At 35.7% G+C, this 19,681-nt stretch overlaps 1 protein-coding gene across 1 annotated transcript in view; it reads left to right on the top strand.

The window, feature by feature from the left end:
• Nucleotides 1–19,433, top strand: part of LOC150100621 (ribosome assembly protein METTL17, mitochondrial) — a 256,639-nt gene extending 237,206 nt beyond the window's left edge. Inside the window, exons 14-15 of the mRNA XM_090401843.1 lie at nt 9,417–9,540; nt 17,531–19,433. Coding sequence (XP_090257969.1) covers nt 9,417–9,540; nt 17,531–17,663 — 257 coding nt within the window. The 3' untranslated portion in view covers nt 17,664–19,433. The remainder of the gene's footprint in view (nt 1–9,416; nt 9,541–17,530) is intronic.
• The last annotated feature ends 248 nt before the right edge of the window (nt 19,434–19,681 follow it).

Here is a 19,681-nt window from a genome sequence, read left to right as displayed (position 1 = left end):
GATGGATAGATAATTTCTCAACAGTAGATGTATTGTATGATTGCACTTGGTATAATAATTTGTTTAATTGGCTTTGTGTAGGATCTGTGCTGACTTCAGTATAAGTAGATGACAAATGTTGAGTTATACTCTGTAGTATTCATCAGTCTTGGCATTATCTTTGTAAGCCGTCATAATGATGATTATTGTTATGGCATATGGAACATGTAGCATTGGTTGGTTTATGGTTTATCGGTGCAAGGACAGCAAAGGTCATACTACACCATAGCAAAGTTTACAAGTACATAAGGTATTCATAAAAAAGTCAGAAAGAGATAAATTAGTAAATAATATGTATGTACAAAAATTAACTTAACAATGTAGTATCTATATATAAATAAAATTTGTAAGCAAATGTGTTTGGATAAATTAATTTTTTGTAAAAAGTTAAAAAAGTCACGTAATTTGTTTTAGTTTTGGGCAGAAGTTATCAGAAGTTTCTGATAACTTCTGCCCGAGTGTATCTGATAGGTAAAAAAAATTTCATTCCTTTCTCGTGTGAAGTGCTGTTACTCCACCACAATGTTACAAATGGTAAGATGTGTGTTGCATTTTTTACACATAGGCAGGTCATCAGCCCTCAGTAAATAAGAATGTGTAAGATGACTGTGATCTATGTAGAACCTGTCAAGAACAACTTCCTCTCTTCTGTTTCTACATTGTCTAAACTGCCAGTGCTTAATATCGTGTAATTATTTGTCAATGCTTGCTACCATGATAACTGCCATTTGGCAAGTAGCTTTGACCTTATAAACTGTTATGTTTGGTGTAGGCAATGTTTTCAACATTCAAGCCAATTAGCTTGCATAATCTCTTTAATACACATATTAAAAGGATATATGTCAGTCTGATATTGAGCTTTCCAATTCAGAGAAAAGCGACTAGTCCACATAGGATGCTCTGGAAGAGATTTTACTTTTAAGGCATAATTAAGAGATAACTGTTTCTGTCTAGGTGATAGAGCCAGTTCATTTGCTTCAGTATAAAACTTTGAGTGCGCAATGTGCATAAATTAACAGTAGCTATTTTTATTTTTTTAAATAACGAAACCTGTGGTGCGATCATAATTAAAAGAAACACACGTATTAACCACAGTGAAAATTATTTAATTGTAAATATTTCATCCTAAGTATCTTAGGACATCCATCAGTACAGTAGTTTAAAACAATAATAGGAATAACATGCCGTTAGAGCGCATGATTACAATAGAATCTCATGAAACATGCATAACGTGTTATAGAAGTAAAAAAATAAAATTTATTTTTTTTTTTACTTCTGTAACATTCAGAAACATTTGTGTTTCTGTAGGAAATTTGTGATATTTATCGCATAGAACACTTGGAAAAGCTACTATCAATACAGCCACTTTCAAACCAAAGCTTTGGCTATGCTATGTTGATGATGTACTTGCTATTTAGCCACATGGCCCAGACACATTGGATACATTCTTAGCGCATTTAAATAGCCAACACCCAACAATCCACTTTATAATGGAACTGGAAGCTCATAATGACTATCTTGGTTATACTAATCACACATCTTCCAGATGGTTCCTTATCATTCTCGGTTTATAGAAAATCCACACATACAGGAAGATATTTACACAAACAATCACACTGTCAGCAATCTCAATAGTATGGTATCCTAAAAACACTAACTCACAGAACTAGAGCGATTTTTCCAGTGACATTGCATTCACTGCTGAACTCACTCACATTACACCTTTTTGGCCATTGGCTATAATCCCCATAAGATAGACAAAATACTAAATGCTCCCCAGAAATCCCCCCCCCCCACTGTCACCATCCCATACATTAAAGGCACATCTGAAAAGATATCTAGAATGCTTAATAAACATCAACAATGCTCCGTATTTAAGCCATATGTCAAATTGGCTACTCTCATCCGTTCACCCAAGGACAGAATCTCTTCTTTGTCACATCTGGGAGTCTATGAAGTGCCCTGTTCATGTGATTAAGCTTACTATGGACAGCTGCCTTAGTGAACATAAAAAATACATCTCACACTATTGCTATGGCAAGTTGGGTCTAGCAGACCATGCTTCAGATACCCCTGCACACAGGATCAATTGGAAAAAAACAAAAGTGCTGTACAGAAGCTTTTATAAGTCAGAGAGAGAGAGAGAGAGAGATTGTTCTTGGAAGCAACAGAAGCCTTGAAATATACTCCAAACCTCAACATATATTGCTGTATAAATTTGCCTAAGATTTGTGAGACAGTCATCTTAAGACCTAATTATTACCTGCTTTCTCTCTCTCTGTTTTTCTTTTTTTCTCAACATAGATGGCACCTAATTAGGATTTTAGTCTTTGTGTTGTATGTTACAATTATTCAAACTAGTCCCATTGTTATACTGGATTGTTGTTGTCTTGTGTACTGACAAACTGTTTCTATGCTCTGAAGATGCTGGATAGAATACCAGTGAAATAGTAGCAGTAAGTTAATAAATAGTTATTTTAGCTGCCACCTTCTCAGCATAAGAGGATCTCAGAACAGGTTTGGTGGTGACTAACTTTCTTTTTGTATCCTGATATATCTTTTGTTCTGTTTTAATCTTTTATATTTCTTTTTTCATCTTTCCACTTCTGACATGCACAGGAGTAATCTGGATGATCTCTCTGACAGGTGACACATTTAGCTTTTTTTGCAGATCAAGATTTGTTATCATGCATTTTACTACCACATCAGACACAGGTGATAGAGCAATGACAGGCAATTTGGGCATGCCCATATTTCTGACATTTAAAGTATCTTAGTAGATTATGTACAGTCTAACAGGACAGTTGAGATATCCTGCTTTTACAGATGCTGGGGGCTTTGGTGTATTAAAAGTAAGACTGGTGTTGGTTGGAACCAGGTGACCATCCCTACATATTAAGATGTGTCTCAAACCTTCAATCCTTGATCTTTAAGCTCTGAACATATCTCATCAGGAACATCAAGGAGTGCCATTCTGATATCACTCCTCACAAGAATTGAGTGTTTTATGAGGTGTTACTGTGACTGGTATTACATTCATGGATGTTGCTCTCAGTAGCTTCTCAGAATATTACTGACATGTTTCCACAAAGCATGTAGTTTCTTAACAGTTTTGGGAGATCCTTCTAAACCTATTTGAATAAAGAAAGGTGATATTTTTCATATTGGCTTCCACTTGTTGTGTGGATGATCAGAAACACTGGTATATTTATACTGGTTCACATATCTTTTCTTTCTTACTTCTGTTACCAAATACTGCATCTGTGATATAAGTCCTTGTTAGGGTCCCTGAAACATTTGAGGATGAAAAGTTTATGCTCAAGGGTTTTTTTGTCAGCACCATGGCTACCCTGGATGCTGACAACATCACAGCAATCCATGGGTCCTAACCCCAGACAATGGGGTGAGAGATTTACTGCAACACTGTTGACCCTTGCAGGCAAGGCCATCCAGGACTACCCATCTTGCTGAAGCAGAGACCAAAGTGGTGCAAGATTACTGGATGCTTATGGGTTATACTGCATTGCAGAGATGGCAGCAGGGTGGTGGATCCCAGTGATGGTGGTTTGGAAGGAAGGATAGTAAAAAAAAGACTTGGGAAAAGTAGAGCAAAGAAAAAGAGAAAGAATGAAAAGGGCCAGTACTGTCACTGGGAGGTCCCCTCCACCATGAACAGATGCCCAATGGAGATGGGCTTCAGAATAGAAGAAGCTGCCATCAAAGAAATAAAGAAAATCAGAAATAATACGAACCTTCCTGTACATCAAGATATGTCTCTATTTCCAGGTTGCTACCTTACCTCCAAATCTTTCCCCATCTGACTTGGGGAAATACCAGATGTTGATCTCCAGTTTGTAGTTCATTCTAGAAGACCGTAATGAATTACAAACAAGTACCTGATTACAGATCCAACTATCAAACTTCCAGAATTCACTCTACCTTCTTGCAAAAGCAGAGACCAAAGTAGCGCAAGACTGCTAGGATTCCCCCTCCTCCCCTGATGTCCACAGGTTGCATTGCACATAATGGATCCCAGTTCTGGTGATCTTGAAGAAAGGATAGTAAAAAAAAAAAAAAGACTCAGGAGAAGTAGAGCAAAGAAAATGGGAAGAAAAGCAAAGAAAAAGAGGAAAAAGAAAAAAGGCCCAATACCATCATGGGGCAGTCACCTGTGCCATGAACAAGTGCTTCACAGGGACGTGTGGACAGAACAGAGAATTTCATTAACAAGTAATGAAGCAGTAGGGAGACAGTAAATCTTATTTTACATTGCTAAATCATTAGCAAATTTTAAGTTATGTTTGGCATACTTTTCTAAGTAAAAGAGAATTACTTTAAATTGATTATTACTACCGATATATCTAAGAGTAAAACCTTACCAGTAGACAACTATACCCAGCCAAGAAGAAATTCCATGTTAATAACTCCCATATTACAGATCTTGATAATACTTTATAAAAATTATCTCAACCAGGAATGTTATGAATTGATTCCAAATATCATTAACTTCATCCAAATTAGTTTAAATATACATTTCATTTAAGTTAAGGGATATTACATCCCATATTGTTCATAGCCAAATAAGAAACTCAAAGAGTTTCATGCCGAATATAGTAATTATATAAAGTTCGGTGAGTCCAAGCGTGAGCAAATACCTGGATAGTGTTACAACTGGCCCTTTAGGGAGTGCAACACTGAGGCAACTCATGGTAAGGGTGGAGCAAGCTCCTATCACTATTCTTGATATTTCCCCATAATATGAAACCCAGCTCCTAGGAGCTGTATTACTGTTCTACATTATGAGTGAGAGAAGGGCACTACCCAGACTGGTTTCAACCTTTATTGAGGTCTCATCAGTGAGTAGGTAGACCTAGAAATACCAAGTTTGTAGCAAACAGAACTTACATATACCCTACTATGAGAATTGCCAAGAAGGTGTCCTAATAAATTATTAATTATATGAAGAGCCAAAGGCTTCAATTCAGCGACATAAACTTATTTAAGTTAAGGTTATGTCGCTGAATTGAAGCCTTTAAAAGAGAAGGTCACTACCAGTCTGGGTAGTGACCTTCTCTCACTCATAATGTAGAACAGTAATACAGCTCCTAGGAGCTGGGTTTCATATTATGGGGAAATATCAAGAATAGTGATAGGAGCTTCTCTACCCTTACTATGAGATGCCTCAGTGTTGCACTCCCTGAAAGGCCAGTTGTAACACTATCCAGGTATTTGCTTACGCTTGGACTCGCCAAACTTTATATATTTACTATATTCGGCATGAAACTCTTTGAGTTTCTTATTCGGCTGTGAAACAATATGGGATGTAATATCCCTTAACTTAAATAAGTTTATGTCGCCGAATTGAAGCCTTTGGCTCTTCATATAATTAATAACATACATTTCATTTAAAATGTAAGCTTAAACTAATTTCAAAATTGAATGGTTAAAACAAAGAAGTCAAACAAAGTGCAGCCGTTAATCCCTGCAACATTCAGCAATTAATATGTCATAAATAATTGAACTGGTCACATATGATGAATTAAATGTTCTATCAAAAGGTTTGAATTTGCTTCAGCTCCCATGATGAATGCATACTAAAATTATGGTGTGTGTGGGGGGGGGGGGGGTTAAAAGTTTCTTAGAATGACATAATAGAAGCAGCCAATAAATTAAGGTTTGGGATTGCCCAAATGTTATACAAATCAAAACCTCCACGGTGAATACCTCCTCCTCAGAACTACAAGAGAAATCTTGTAAGAAATTATGATGCCATATAAAAAACTGTCTTCCCCTCCTGGATACATTGATAACCCATTCCACAGATAATATTGTTTTCTGTCTGTCTGAAACCTTCTTTTACTGGCTGTTACATCAGTTTACCTTACATCATTCCATCAGAGAAGATAGGTGCTATTAAAATTGATGCACTGAGTTCACTCCATCTGTTTCTACTGAATCCCATCAAGTGGAAGAACTAAGGAAAATAAAAATTACTATGATTGTAATGCATATGATCAGGCCTCCATTCAGAGAATCCTTGATAATTATCAACCCTCAACCAGACCACAGTCATGTGTTAAAAGGGTTGCCACATCCTACCTTAAAGGGATATTGGAATAGATAGCATGAGTTCTTCAAAAAGTTCTTGTTTTGGAAAAACTGGCTTTTCTACTGAGATCAGAATTCGTGAACAAACATTACACATTAAATGCTTTAAAGTTGATAAATGGCCTACCACCTCATGCCATTGACACTACTCAGAGTTTGCTGGAACCAAACTAGGATTGAACTGACTATAGACATGTAAGTGGACAACATAATAATAAAAATTAGCAGTGGAATGACACTTATGTAATGAAAAATATTTATTTCAAATTAAAGCTGATGTTACGTGCACTGTAACATTTTATCTTTTTTTCAGCTGTTATTCTTATTTATTTTAGTTCTTTTCCAGTGTGCATTGTGAATGGTCACAAAATGTGGTCAAAAATTCTGCTGATGATAAATAATTTTGTCTCCCGTGTAAGTCTTTCTGTAATTTAATCTTTACGTTACAACCTAAATGTGGCCAATAGAACGTCTTTTGATTTTATTGTATTGTCATAATGAATTCACTTTTCATTCAATATAGAATGCATTTTGATGTGCTGAGTCTCAAATCTTATCTCATATTCATTCAGTCAGTAAATAAGCAGATTCATTCTTATTAATGGGGTATCGATAAAAGCAAATAAGCAATCAGTAGAAGTCATAGTCAGCTCTCTATAGGATATGAAACAAATCCCTCCTAGTTGTCTAGCTTCAACATTCTGTTGACCTCTCTAATACTGTAAATAAATTTTAGTCTAGTACAATAAATGCATTTGTTATAGGCAGACATTTTTTGATATCTATACATGAACACTATATACCAATAATTGTCCAGACACTTTAGCAATTTATAGTTAATACCAGCAGGAAAACCCTAATATCGGATATGTCCACCTTTGGCTTTGATCACCTCCTTCACCCTTTGAGGGAGGCTTTCCACCAATGTGTAGCAGACATCAGGTGGAATTTGTCTCCATTCCTCCATCAAAGTAGCACTGAGTTCAGCAACAGATCAAGGGTGCACTGCTCAGAATCTGAGTCACCTATCCAATTTGTCCCACAGGTGTTCGATTGGGTTGAGGTCAGGACTCTGTGCAGGTTAGGCAGTCATTTAACACCCATCTCTTCATACCATTCTATAACATCTGCAGTTTTGTGGCATGGGGCATTGTTGTCTTGATAGTAACATGGATCCATTCCATAAAAACTCTGCAGTGTAGGCAGCACCTGATTATCCAGAATATCAAGGTACCGAGCTGCCTTCATGGAACCATTGATAATGATCAGTGGTCCCACTCCAAACCAGCTGAATGCACCCCACACCATTACTACTACACCACCACACTCATACCCTCCCATCAGACTGGAAACAGGTGAACCTTGATTCATCGCTCCAGAGTACTGTTTTCCACTGGTCAGTTGTCCAGTTCACATGCTCTTTGTACCAAGCCAGATGAGCCGCCTTGTTCATTGTTGTGATGTTTGGCTTGTGTGCCACTGTTCTTCTGTGGAAAAACCAGTAAATGGAGTTCTTTCCATATAGTATTAGTGCTCACCATGGTAAGCACTAATACTATATGGAAAGAACTCCATTGCCAGTAGAATAACTGTTGATCAAATCATTGTCTCTTTAGCATACTGTGTGACTCGTGTATGCTCCAGATGATGACCTTCATATGAAGGATGAAACGTTGGGAAATTAAAATAGTTATTTATAACAAGGTTGTAGAGTCCATATGAAGGTCATCATCTGGAGCATATATGAGTCACACAGTATGCTAAAGAGACAGTGATTTGATCAACAGTTATTCTACTGCCATGACCTCTAGTGAAAATAGAATATTAAAAAAAATTAATAATTAATTACTTAATTAAAAAAACTACATCAAAGCTATATTCTATTTAAGATAATATCAGAGAAACATTCTTTCATATAGATAGTTTTCTTACAGTAACAATGATGTCCTAATTTAACATGATGATTGTTATATTAGATTTAAGATTCTGGATTATCAACAGTCCTGTTTATTGTTAACTCTTAGGGAGAAAGGTTCCATGGGTAGAATATGTGCCTTCCATATGCTTGGGATTTTTAGAACATCATTATTGTTAAGATTAGGGTGGTTGATAAGAATCTCACAGGCTTCCTTAAAAATTTACGTTCATATCATGTTTTCATGTGATGTGAACAACTGGTGCTTTTCCAGTCAATTCTATGTACACTTACCCTGAAACACTTTACATAGAATTGACTGAAAGCACCAGTTGTTTACATCACACCAAAACATGGTATGAATGTAAATTTAAGGAAGCCTGTGAGATTCTTATCAACCACCCTAATATTAACAATAATGATGGTCTAAAAATCCCAAATATATGGAAAGCACATATTCTACCCATTTACTCTTTCTTCCTAAGAGTTAACTATAAATAGGACCATAATTAATCCAGAATCTTAAATCTAATATAACAATTGTCATATTAAATTAGGACATCATTGTTACTCTAAAAAAACTATCTTTATGATATCTTAAATAGAATATAGCTTTGATGTAGTTTTTTAATTAATTATTTAATATTCTATTTTCACTGGAGGTCATGCCAGTAGAATAACCATTGATCAAATCATTGTCTCTTTAGCATACTGTGTGAAATGTAATTCAGCTTGTCTCTGTATATACGTATATGCTCCAGATGATGACCTTAATATGAAGGTCTAAACGTTGGGAAATTAGAATAGTTATTTATAACACGGTTGTAGAGTCCATAACTTGCCTAAAATGAATGCTGATCACCATGTAACACTAAAGGAAAGGGTTCATCACAGATTGTCCATGCCGATTGTAGCCAATATTTGCGTGCCACCCATTTTAACATCCTCCTTTACCTGGCAGTCATTTTTGGCAGCTACCCTGGGTGTTTTCCTGCACTAGTGATGCCAGAATGTTTCCATTTGTTGATCCAACCGTTGATTTTGGATGCTCCAGTTGACCAGCAATGGCACCTGTGAACATGCCACCAATGTGACAGCCCATGATGACACCTCTCTCAAAGTCAGAGAGTTCACGTCTTATTGCCATACTACCTGTATTCAACTGCTATGATGAAATACTGCTTCCTACTATTGGTACACAGTTTTTATGTTATTAACAAAGCTGGAATGTTCCATGAATTCAAATAACAGGGGTGTCCAGACAATTATTGGTAGATAGTGTATATACAGTATATATATGTGCACATGAATAATGTTATTTTTTCATTTACAATTTTTTTTAATATCTTATTAGATGATGAATCTTGGCCAAGGATTGTTAGGCCTGTACTTTTAAGAGCAAGACATGTTTTTTGTAGGCTTTGTTGCAATGATGCCAAGTTACATGAAGTGGTACTCACAAAGTCAAAACATGGAAGGTAAAGTAAGAATAGTAGAAAATATTTAGCATTCCAAAATGTCTGAATAACACACTTTAATTCAACTGTACTCATTATGAAAAACACTGGTATTTATCATGCTTTGGAAGAACTATAAAATTTAATCTATGAATAAACTATAATAACAGCAGACAGCATTTAAGTAAAATTCGTGAAAACATATTACAGTTTGATAAACATCTGTTAAACCAATAACGAATAATAATATAATGTTAGACATGCACCGAGCCTCCATAGCTCAGTCGGTCGGTGTAGACGAGGCCCTTTGGTTGGAAAGACCTGGATTCGATTCCTGTTCAAGATGGAGGAACCTTTTATTGGTTACTCATAGGACACACCAGGAGGCATAGGGCCAACCACCTTATCCTTGAGACGGTCGCGGTTGTGAAGTCCACAGCTAAAGAATCTCAATTGTTCGTGAGAAGCTTAAGACACATTTATGAAGCGCCTCCATAGCTCAGTCAGTATAGACAAAGCCCTTTGGTCAGAAAGACCTGGGCTTTGTCTATAGTTCGATTCCCGTCAGTGATGTGAGGAACCTTTATCTGGTCTCTTTCAACTAAAGGTGAGTTAGCCAGTCTCATACAGAGGTAGGGGGGTTTTCATCCAGAAACTCAGGTTTTTCGTCCATCAGAACAGGCAAACTGGCCCCTTGACCACGCATGGATTACAGTCATGAATACGTCCCAGCCATATCCCAGTCCCGAGCCTGGATAAAATGGTGTGTGTGTGGGGGGGGGGGGGGGGCAATGGTGAACTATCCTGTTAAAATCTCATCAGGGAATACTTTGTGGCTACGGTCAGAAACAACTGAAAGGGAAAATCAGAAACATGCATTATGCCAACTATTCACATACCTGTATAATAGTTGAATGAATTTTAGGCAGCATGATTGTCAATGAAGAAAAGAAAAAAGGATGTTAATGTTAACATCTTGCCTGCAGTTACTGAGGCATTTTCAGATTTAGGGAATCATTGTGATAACACACCTCCCTCAGCGATGGATCAGACGTGGAGGATTGATTCCCTGGCCACCACAATCACTGGATCCTACCCCACTTCATTTTTTCTTGTGGGGGTATGTGAAGGACACAATCTATGCAACTTAAGTGGACAGCCTAGAGAACTGGAAACATCATATTTCTGCTGCTGTGTCTTCCATCACACCTGACATGTTTCAGAGAACCTTGTCAGAGACTATCGACTTGACATTGTGCATGCTACTAAAGAAGCACCTGTGGAAGTGTGCTGATTTTTTTTTTTACAAAATCTTGGTGAGTGTTCTTTCTCATTTGTACAATTTCAATACCATGGTCCATACACTTAAGTAGTAGTAACATGTTGGAACTTGGGAGGTCCAATGTGGACACTCTGTACATTCAAAAATTGACTGTAAACTAGAAATTCAAAAGCAACAAATTGTGTGCACACAGTTACTATGCATCTGCACTTACCTTTTTTGAACAGTGTGCATATGCACAGCATAGAGGGAACATTAGTCCCAAGGATAAATCGCTCATAATCTCACAAGGGGTGATAAAAGTATTGTGCAATTCGGTTAAAGACAGGAATATGGAGGCATTGCTTTGCAAAGGATGGATTTGTCTTGCCCTAGTAATTTATTCACTTTCTGTAATCAAGACAGTCTGCATTAAGGGAATGGCTACACCATGATACTGCTGAACTTTGCTGAAAGCAGAGATTTTATTGGTTTAACTAAACTGGAGCAAACTGGGCCAGACATGATGTGGGTAAGTGTACTACTGATTGCATTTCTTAGAGATGACAAAGTGTTGGGAGAGTATACAGTGGCGGCAAATTGTCTGTGAGAATAAACTGAAATTTTATAGGTTACAAATTTTGGTGGTTCAACAGAAAAGATGGGATATGACAAAAGCACATGCAATACTAAAGAGATTTTATAGGGTAGATTCTGCTAGACTGAGTAGCTAGTATATCTGATCTCCAACCAACAAAATGCAACTACCATCTAAAGATCTTATTGTTTGCGATCTTTAGGTGAAAGATGAATTTCATTGCCCACTTGTATAAGAGCATGGTTAGCAAGAGCTTAAAGATTAGATCTTTTTGTTTAGAATGAGTGTAGTGGGTTGCTTAAGGCAGTCGTAAGTTCTTTGTCAGTTAATGAATTTCAGAAGTGTGAATAATGACAAGCATAAGCAACCCACAGTGATTTTTTATATTCTCTGGAGATCTCAAAAAAACTCACTATAGATCATATAATAGGGAGTCCAAAGACTCACTTCTTATGTCTTAATGAATGGGTAACCATGGACTTCATACTCTTAATTCTTCATTTGCTAGTTTGTTATACAGGTGAAAATCTGTTTCCAGGAGGAAAATCTTTGCCACACTGGCTAACTCGCCTTCAGTTGAAAAGCCCTTATGAAATACCCTCATACCATAGACAGGATTTGAACCTAGGTCTTTCTAACCAAAGGGTAATCCAATACCAGCTGAGCTACACAGGCTTGACTAACTCAGCAGCACCTCTAGAGCTCATTTGGTATTGACTGGGTCCTTTGGTCACACACTCTCTCTTTTATATACAGGGTATCTACAAATGTTTACCCTGATTATAGTATATTATAACTCTTCAGTGGATACTTGAAATGGAACACAAAGTTAGACTTCAATGCATAACATATAGAAAAAAAACAATGAACAACTTCAGCATGCGCACTGCTGGTAACATGTCTAGGGGTGTAATGTTTGGTGACTTCAGGGGCCATGCGATTGGACCATCTCTGCCAATCCAGTGATTCAGGAATTCTTGATTAAGAACATCACGAGACCAATGAAGGAGGGTTCTGTCCTGTTGAAAGATAACATTTGGTTGCATCTCCTGTAGCTGGGGAATGGCGTAATTATTGAGCACGTCTAAGTACACATTTCCATTAATTTCTTTTTCAAGAAAGAAGAAAGGGCCAATCACTCGATCATGCATTAGTCCACACATTGAGTTTTGGACTAGCTTGAATGTGTTCTCTTATGGCATGTGGGTTTTCAGATCCCCAGATCCTTACATTACATTGTGTCTGTTGACTATTCCACTCACATGAAACGTTGCCTCATCAGAGAAACAAACATGCTGCAAAATGTCATTATCCCCATCAATGTGGTTCAAAATGGGGTTAGCAAATTCTTGGACGATCATCTGGCTTTATCTCCTGGGCAATTTGGACTTTGTATGCAAACATTGGCACTGTAACTGGAGATTTTGTTTTCTGATGAATGGCAGTTGCCGAGAGGTCTTTGAGACAAAAAAAAACTAAGTTTTGAATATGAAGGGGGAAGTGTTGGTGGTTTAAGAGAGAGAGATGCACTGCATTTGAATGTATTTGGCTACACATTTAGGGCAACTTCTGCTGGCAGGGGAGGGATGCATAAAGGCATGTTATTGAGGAGGAAGGTGGGCTACATTTGAATGTATTTGGCTACAAGTGGGGGGATGCATAGGCATGTTATTGAGGAGAAAGGTGAATAGAATTATTGTCAGAGCAGAAGGGAAAAAAATGCTTGAAAATGGTGGAATGGATGAGTAAAAGGAACACAGAAAAAACAAAAGTGGTTAGAAAGGAGCAACTAGAATGGAGAGAGAGATCATGGAATATATGTGGAAGAGCTTAAACAGTATAGGATGTCATATCTATAGAAGTATAGTGGTGAGAAGGAAAGGATGACAAGGTTGTAGAATAGTCAAATAACACAAAACAGTAATGACAGCACGATCATAAATTAGGGGACTTCACATACTCTTGTTTGTATATGAGGGTGGTCTGAAAAGTTCTTGGTCTAACAATGAAAAAATGAATTTATAATTTCAAAATTATTTTTATTTTTCAACATAATCTCTCTTAAGACTAATACATTTATTCCAGCACCATTATCCCATCCCTGTAGTGGTTCTTACTAAGATCTGCAAAATACAATACCCCTCTACAGCTGCAATCACCTTTTGATTCGAAGAAAACGCTGACCAGCGAGAAGAGTTAGTTTTGGGAAGCGATAGAAGTCAGAGTGAGCCAAATCTGGGGAATAGGGTGGATGTTCCAACAATTCATAGTGCAGATCCCTTAATTTTTCCATTGCCAAAACACCTTTGTGGGTAGGTGGATTGTCCTGATGAAAGATGGTCTTTTCTCACTAATTTTTTCGTCATCTGGTTAAAAGATTGAGGGAAAAAAAAGTACTGAACTTCAACATCCCGTTCAGCACAAGTGCTATGAGATATACCATTCAACTGCATGCACATTAATAGAAGAGCACGTGTAGAGTCTATACAATTACATTTAGCTGTAGCAATGGTTTTGACGGAAGAAAAGACGTTTATTGTTGAGCATTATTTTCGTTCATGTGGAGTTGGTATGACATGTTTGTGAGCAGTTTGTAAGAAACCTCTTCACATCAAGGTCACCATACAGTGTGCAGTTTCTGGCCATGGCATAATTGGGCCCCATATTGAAGGTGGTGGTGTAAGCGTGACTTTGAATAGTGAACGCTACATCAAGAATGTGTTGTGCAAAAAACATTCTATCTCGTACACAGGTATTCCAATAGGATTGTAGCAACTCCTCGCACATCACGTGGTTCTAGAGCCCATTTATCAGAACACATCCCTGGGAGGTTCAAAGAATTCCTGTACCTTTCACATTCTCCTGATGCCTTCATTTGGGGTATGTTAAAGGAATGAGTATTCTACTATGACCTGCCTTCAAAACCTTGAACTAAAGGATAAAATTACATGATATGTCCAGCAGATGTCCCAACCCTTGTTCTCCAACATAACAGAGAACCTTTACATGTGCTATAAAACCTGTTCGGAAAGATATGGTGTCCATTTCGAGCATGTATGCTACCATTGTTAATGCTTTATTCAACCAAGATTCCACCAATAGTTGTGGATGTACATATCACGTGTAAATACAAGTATATATTTCTTTGTTAATAAATCCATTTACTGCATAACATGTATCATTTTGTATGTGTGCACTATATTGTATTTTTAATTTTTGTTTATATTTCTTGATATTTTTACTTGTTTTCAATAATTTCATGACATTTAAAATCAGATATTTTGGATAATATCCTTTAGAAAATGTCAGGAGTATATTATTTTCGACTTGTTTTATGTTATTCTAAATTTGGAATGTTAGAGGCCATTGAATCTAACATGCAGTTAGGATGGTTGACATAACTTGACAAAAGTTCAAGACTGAGCGCTGCTGATGTGATAAGGAATGACCTGACATAGATAAAGAGATGTTTGCACTATTGCAAAGCCTTTATCAGACTTTACTTAGACTCTTGAGCACAAATTTGTTCACTTGGTTTCTGTTGTGTTTAATTGCAGAAGGTCCAGAGATAGTATCTAAAACAGGGGTTACCAACCTTTTTGTTTCCTAGAGCACATTCTAAAATACCGCTAGGGTAACTGGCACCATCTATTTTTTGAATTATTTTGTTAAATGAATACATACAAAGTTTACATTATAATCAAATGTTTTATTACTTAAAAGTTTACATTATATAAAAATTTAAATATATATGTAAGTTAGTGTGATCTTTGGCCAGTGCTTCATAATTAGGAGAATATGATGATATTCCAGTTCTTAAACAATCATCAAGATGCTCTCATCAGTGAGTCATGATCTATATTTTGATTTTATGATATTCATGGTTGAAAACAATGATTCGCAAAGGTATGTGGAACTGAAAAACGATTTTATCTTGTATGCTGCTCTTTTTAAGAATGGAAACTTTTTTCTATCCACTAGGTTCCAGAAGTTTTCATCTGTTATATGGGATTTTAGCGTAATGTCATTCTGAAGATCCAAATTTTCTAGCTCAAGTTCTTCAGCATTTACTTGAACAAGCTTTGCAATGCATGCAGCTATTTCCATTATATTTACTTGACAAGTAAAAGGATTGATAAAAAAGGAGATCATTGGCTCAATGATAGTAAATTCCTGAAATCTCTTTTCAAACTGTTCTTTAAGCACTTGAAGACAAGTTAAATTCACTATCCCCTACCATTTTTTTCATATTTGGGAAATGAATGGGAGATCCCATCTGCAGATGTGATATCCACAAATCCAGTTTTGCTTTAAATGAGTTTACAGAGCCTATCATTTTAGCAGCATGTCTATCTTTTCCTTGCAACTCCAAATTTAAAGAATTCAATTTTTTTATGATGTCTGTGAGAAAACATAAATCCAACAGCCAGCAAAAGTCATTTAGTTCATCAAAATTTTCATTTTTGACGTTAAGATTTTTTTTATTTCTTCAATTAAGCTTAAAAATCTTGTAAGGACTTTACCTTTACTGAGCCAATGTACTTCAGTATTCAGGATGAGATTAGGTTCTTTATCTTCAATGTCTTGCAATAGAGCCTTGAAAAGTCTGTGCTGCTTGAATGGAGTTGAGATTATTTTTGTAACAACTTTCATAACATTTCCAAAGGGCAGTATTTTGGTGGATAATACAGTGGTAGGATATAAAGTTTGGAAATGAATGATCTTTCTTGCAGAGTGCAATAAATCCATTGCTGGTGCCCCATCAGTAATTATTGCAGGACAGCTTGTGGAAAGCATATCTATCGACTTGGTGTATATTCTGAATATATTATAAATATATTCATCCATTGTTCATCCTTTCATGGGTAATATTTTCAGTAGACTAAATACCATTCTCACCATAACTGCTAACTGTGCTGTTTCTGATACATCTGTTGACTTGTCAAATTGTAAAGAAAACCAGTTACATATTTCCGAGTCATTTTTTACTTGAGTTTGTATGTCCATTGAAATTACATGTATTCTTCTTGTGACGGTGTTATTTGACAATTGTAATCTTGTATTGATGACATAATCTCACGTTTGTTAGAAAATCCCTCAAATAAACAATCAGTACCAGTCAAAAATGGTTCTTTTAACAACTCGTCATCTTGGAACGTTTTTTTCTTCTTTGCGAGCATGTGAGAAATTTTTAAAGAAGCAATGGTCATTTTTAGATGTTACCATATGCCTAGTGAAAACAGACTGTTGGGCAGAGAGGTTCGATTTTAGTTGATTTATTTTTTTCATTCTTATTTCAGATTTAAGTGGCATGCATTGTCTGGAAGTTCAACATTATGTTTTTTCAGAATTGCAACGCTACTGTTGCACAACAAACAAACCAATTATCTTTAAAATTAACGAAACAATATGTTTCCTCCCAGTCAGTGTTAAAATTATAGGTTTGTTGTCTTTTACTTGATTCGCTCATTGTAGGATTAAAAATCAAAATATTTCAAAAATTTAAGTACAAGACACCGTTAAAACATGTGCATATAACGAACAACTTCTAATGCGTGTCTACTTTATATTGTATGTGTTTAATACTCGTCATGTGTCATATAGCATGCCATGAATTGTTGTGTGATGTGCATCTGATTATTTCAAACTATACGGCACATGGTTGAACAGTGGCGGGCACCCACAGGCATAGGGTTGGGAACGCCCGATCTAAAACAATATTAGTACTGGCATGCTGATTATGGAAAGGTTGAGGAAATAAATTGCAGAGTTTAGTGAATAAGATTAACTTAAGTTAGTGAGGGGTATTTTTCCAAATGAAATATGAATGGAATTATACTAATAAAGTGGGGAGGGGAGGAGAAGAGCAAAAAGCCATTTCCTGGAAGTTGTTTACAGCATGACAAGTAGATTTATGTGGGAGAGTAGTGGATGAGTGGAGTGTATTGCCAGAGTGTGAATACACTCTGGCAATAACATATATGTTGTGGATTTATTTAAACTCTGCAATGAATCTGTTGACTTCATATAGGATTGTTAATAATAATAATAACTGCAAAGCTTTTTTGAATTAAATATAAAAATAATTTTCATAACTAAAAATTTCTTTTATTAGATTCTATAGTAATGTCTTTCATCTTTTTTTCCCCTAGACATATATATAGGTGTGGCAGGTCCAGTAGTTGGGGTGATCTTTTACCTGGAAAAGTTATTCTTTGTTCAACTAACACTTCTAGCCTAGGTTTAGAAGATTGTTCCATTTCGAAAACTGCAGAACAACAATAAGCATAAACTGAAAAAATAGTACCAAGAAAATATATCAAGTATATTTCGTGGCAGTCCTAGTATGCCATTTTGTACTGAAAAATGTATTTGCATTTTTCATATCAAGTCATTTGCATTAAGTCCAGAGGACTTAATGCAAATGACTTCATATTTCAAATATTTGTGTATGTGATAGTTTCAGTACAAAAAACATATTTGGAATATATGAGTAAGTACTTGATGTCTAAATCATACCATAATCATTTATAAAGTCATGACTCACTGTGACATGTCTGCTTTAACTGGCACAGCTACCACTTCTTAAACTCATTCACTGTCTGCATTATCACTACCATCTAAGGCAATGCATTCTATGAAAAAGCTTTTCATTCCCATTAATCACCATTTCCTATTGACAGCTACAACTTTTCTCTCCAACTTGCATTTACCAAACTATAACAATCACATCTCTGTGCATGTAGATTAAAAATAAAAAAAAAAACAATTAACAGATGATTCACTATAGCAATCTACTAAAAGTCCTACATGAAGTCCCCTTGTTCCCTACACGTTTGTAGTAAGGGTCAACTGTGTAATATGAAAATCTTTAAAAGTAATACAGTGGCCTCTCAAGTATCCAACCTTTCAAATAACTAGAATCTTAGTGAACTAATCCTTGAAAAAGTTCCCTTTTCATCTGGTTCATCTAACAGTACTATAAGCTTTAGTGAACTAACTAGTGTATTGATATCCCAAAGCAAATGGATAATTACGAGAGTAGGAGAAAGAAAAAAAATAATTTTTATTACTGGAAGTCAATGTGAATTTACAACTTAAGTAAGACAAGTTACTTGAAGTGTTGAATTATCTCGGAGTATGTTGACACATAACTTGGCTATTTTATGTTCTTGTTTCTGAAACAGTAAGCGTAACAACAAGCATTTTATGTGTTCCTCTGTGATAATTTTCTGAAAATGCCTTTCATTCACTTTGCCATTAAACTTGTATGATTTCACAGAAGATATCACAAAATATAATACATTAAGATAAGTGGTAGTTAGCCCTTTGCACAGTTTTTGTACTGAAACTATCACATGCACAAATATTTGAAATATGAAGTCATTTGCATTAAGTCCAGAGGACATAATGCAAATGTAGATTGCTATAGTGAATCATCTTAATTGTTTTTATTTTTTATTTTTAATCTACATGCACAGAGATGTGATTGTTATAGTTTGGTAAATGCAAGTTGTTGAGACAAGTTGTAGCTGTTAATAGGAAATGGTGATTAATGGAATGAAAAGCGTTTTCATAGAATGCATTGCCTGAGATGGTAGTGATAATGCAGACAGTGAATGAGTTTAAGAAGTGGTAGCTGTGCCAGTTAAAGCAGACATGTCACAGTGAGTCATGACTTTATAAATGTTTATGGTATGATTTAGACATCAAGTACTTACTCGTATATATATATTCAAAATATGGTTTAACTAGTGATTTTTCTTCACTGTTGCTATTGTGCTGAGTTAATAGTTATTTCTGTTTAAATTGATTTATAAATAAGCAAGACAGATATATGAAGGTGCCACTGTAATTAATAAAGTCTGTAAATCATATGTTGACATATGATCTGGCCCATTTTGCTGTTGCAAAATATAATGAAATAGTTACACATTTTAACATTTTGTATACAAAAGAATTTCATGATTAATGAGTAATTCCTTCATGGCAACTTTTGTAAAATAAAACTTTCACACAAGAGATTTGTATTCATATGATTTGAAATAAAGTGGAATAAAAAAAAAACAATGAATTGTTGAAATATTTAGCCAAACATAACATTTGACAGCCTAAAATTTTTTTATACATGAACAAAAGAAAATGAAATACGTTGCACATATTGTTTCCAATGAAAGAGTGACACAATGTTAGTTATAAAATGATTGAGCATAACACTTAAAAAAAATTGCAGTCTATTGAAAACAAAAGATCAAGCTTCTTCACTCAGCTCTGGAGTTGTTTTTATTCATGATTCCATGCAA

The sequence above is a fragment of the Typopeltis vanoorti genome, chromosome 12 (genome assembly GCF_054136105.1).
Source record: "Typopeltis vanoorti isolate ZY-2024b chromosome 12, IOZ_Tvanoo_1.0, whole genome shotgun sequence".
Classification (NCBI taxonomy): Eukaryota; Metazoa; Arthropoda; class Arachnida; order Uropygi; family Thelyphonidae; genus Typopeltis; species Typopeltis vanoorti.
The sequence above is the reverse complement of the archived record's forward strand: the minus strand, read 5'-3'. Positions and strand labels throughout refer to the sequence as shown.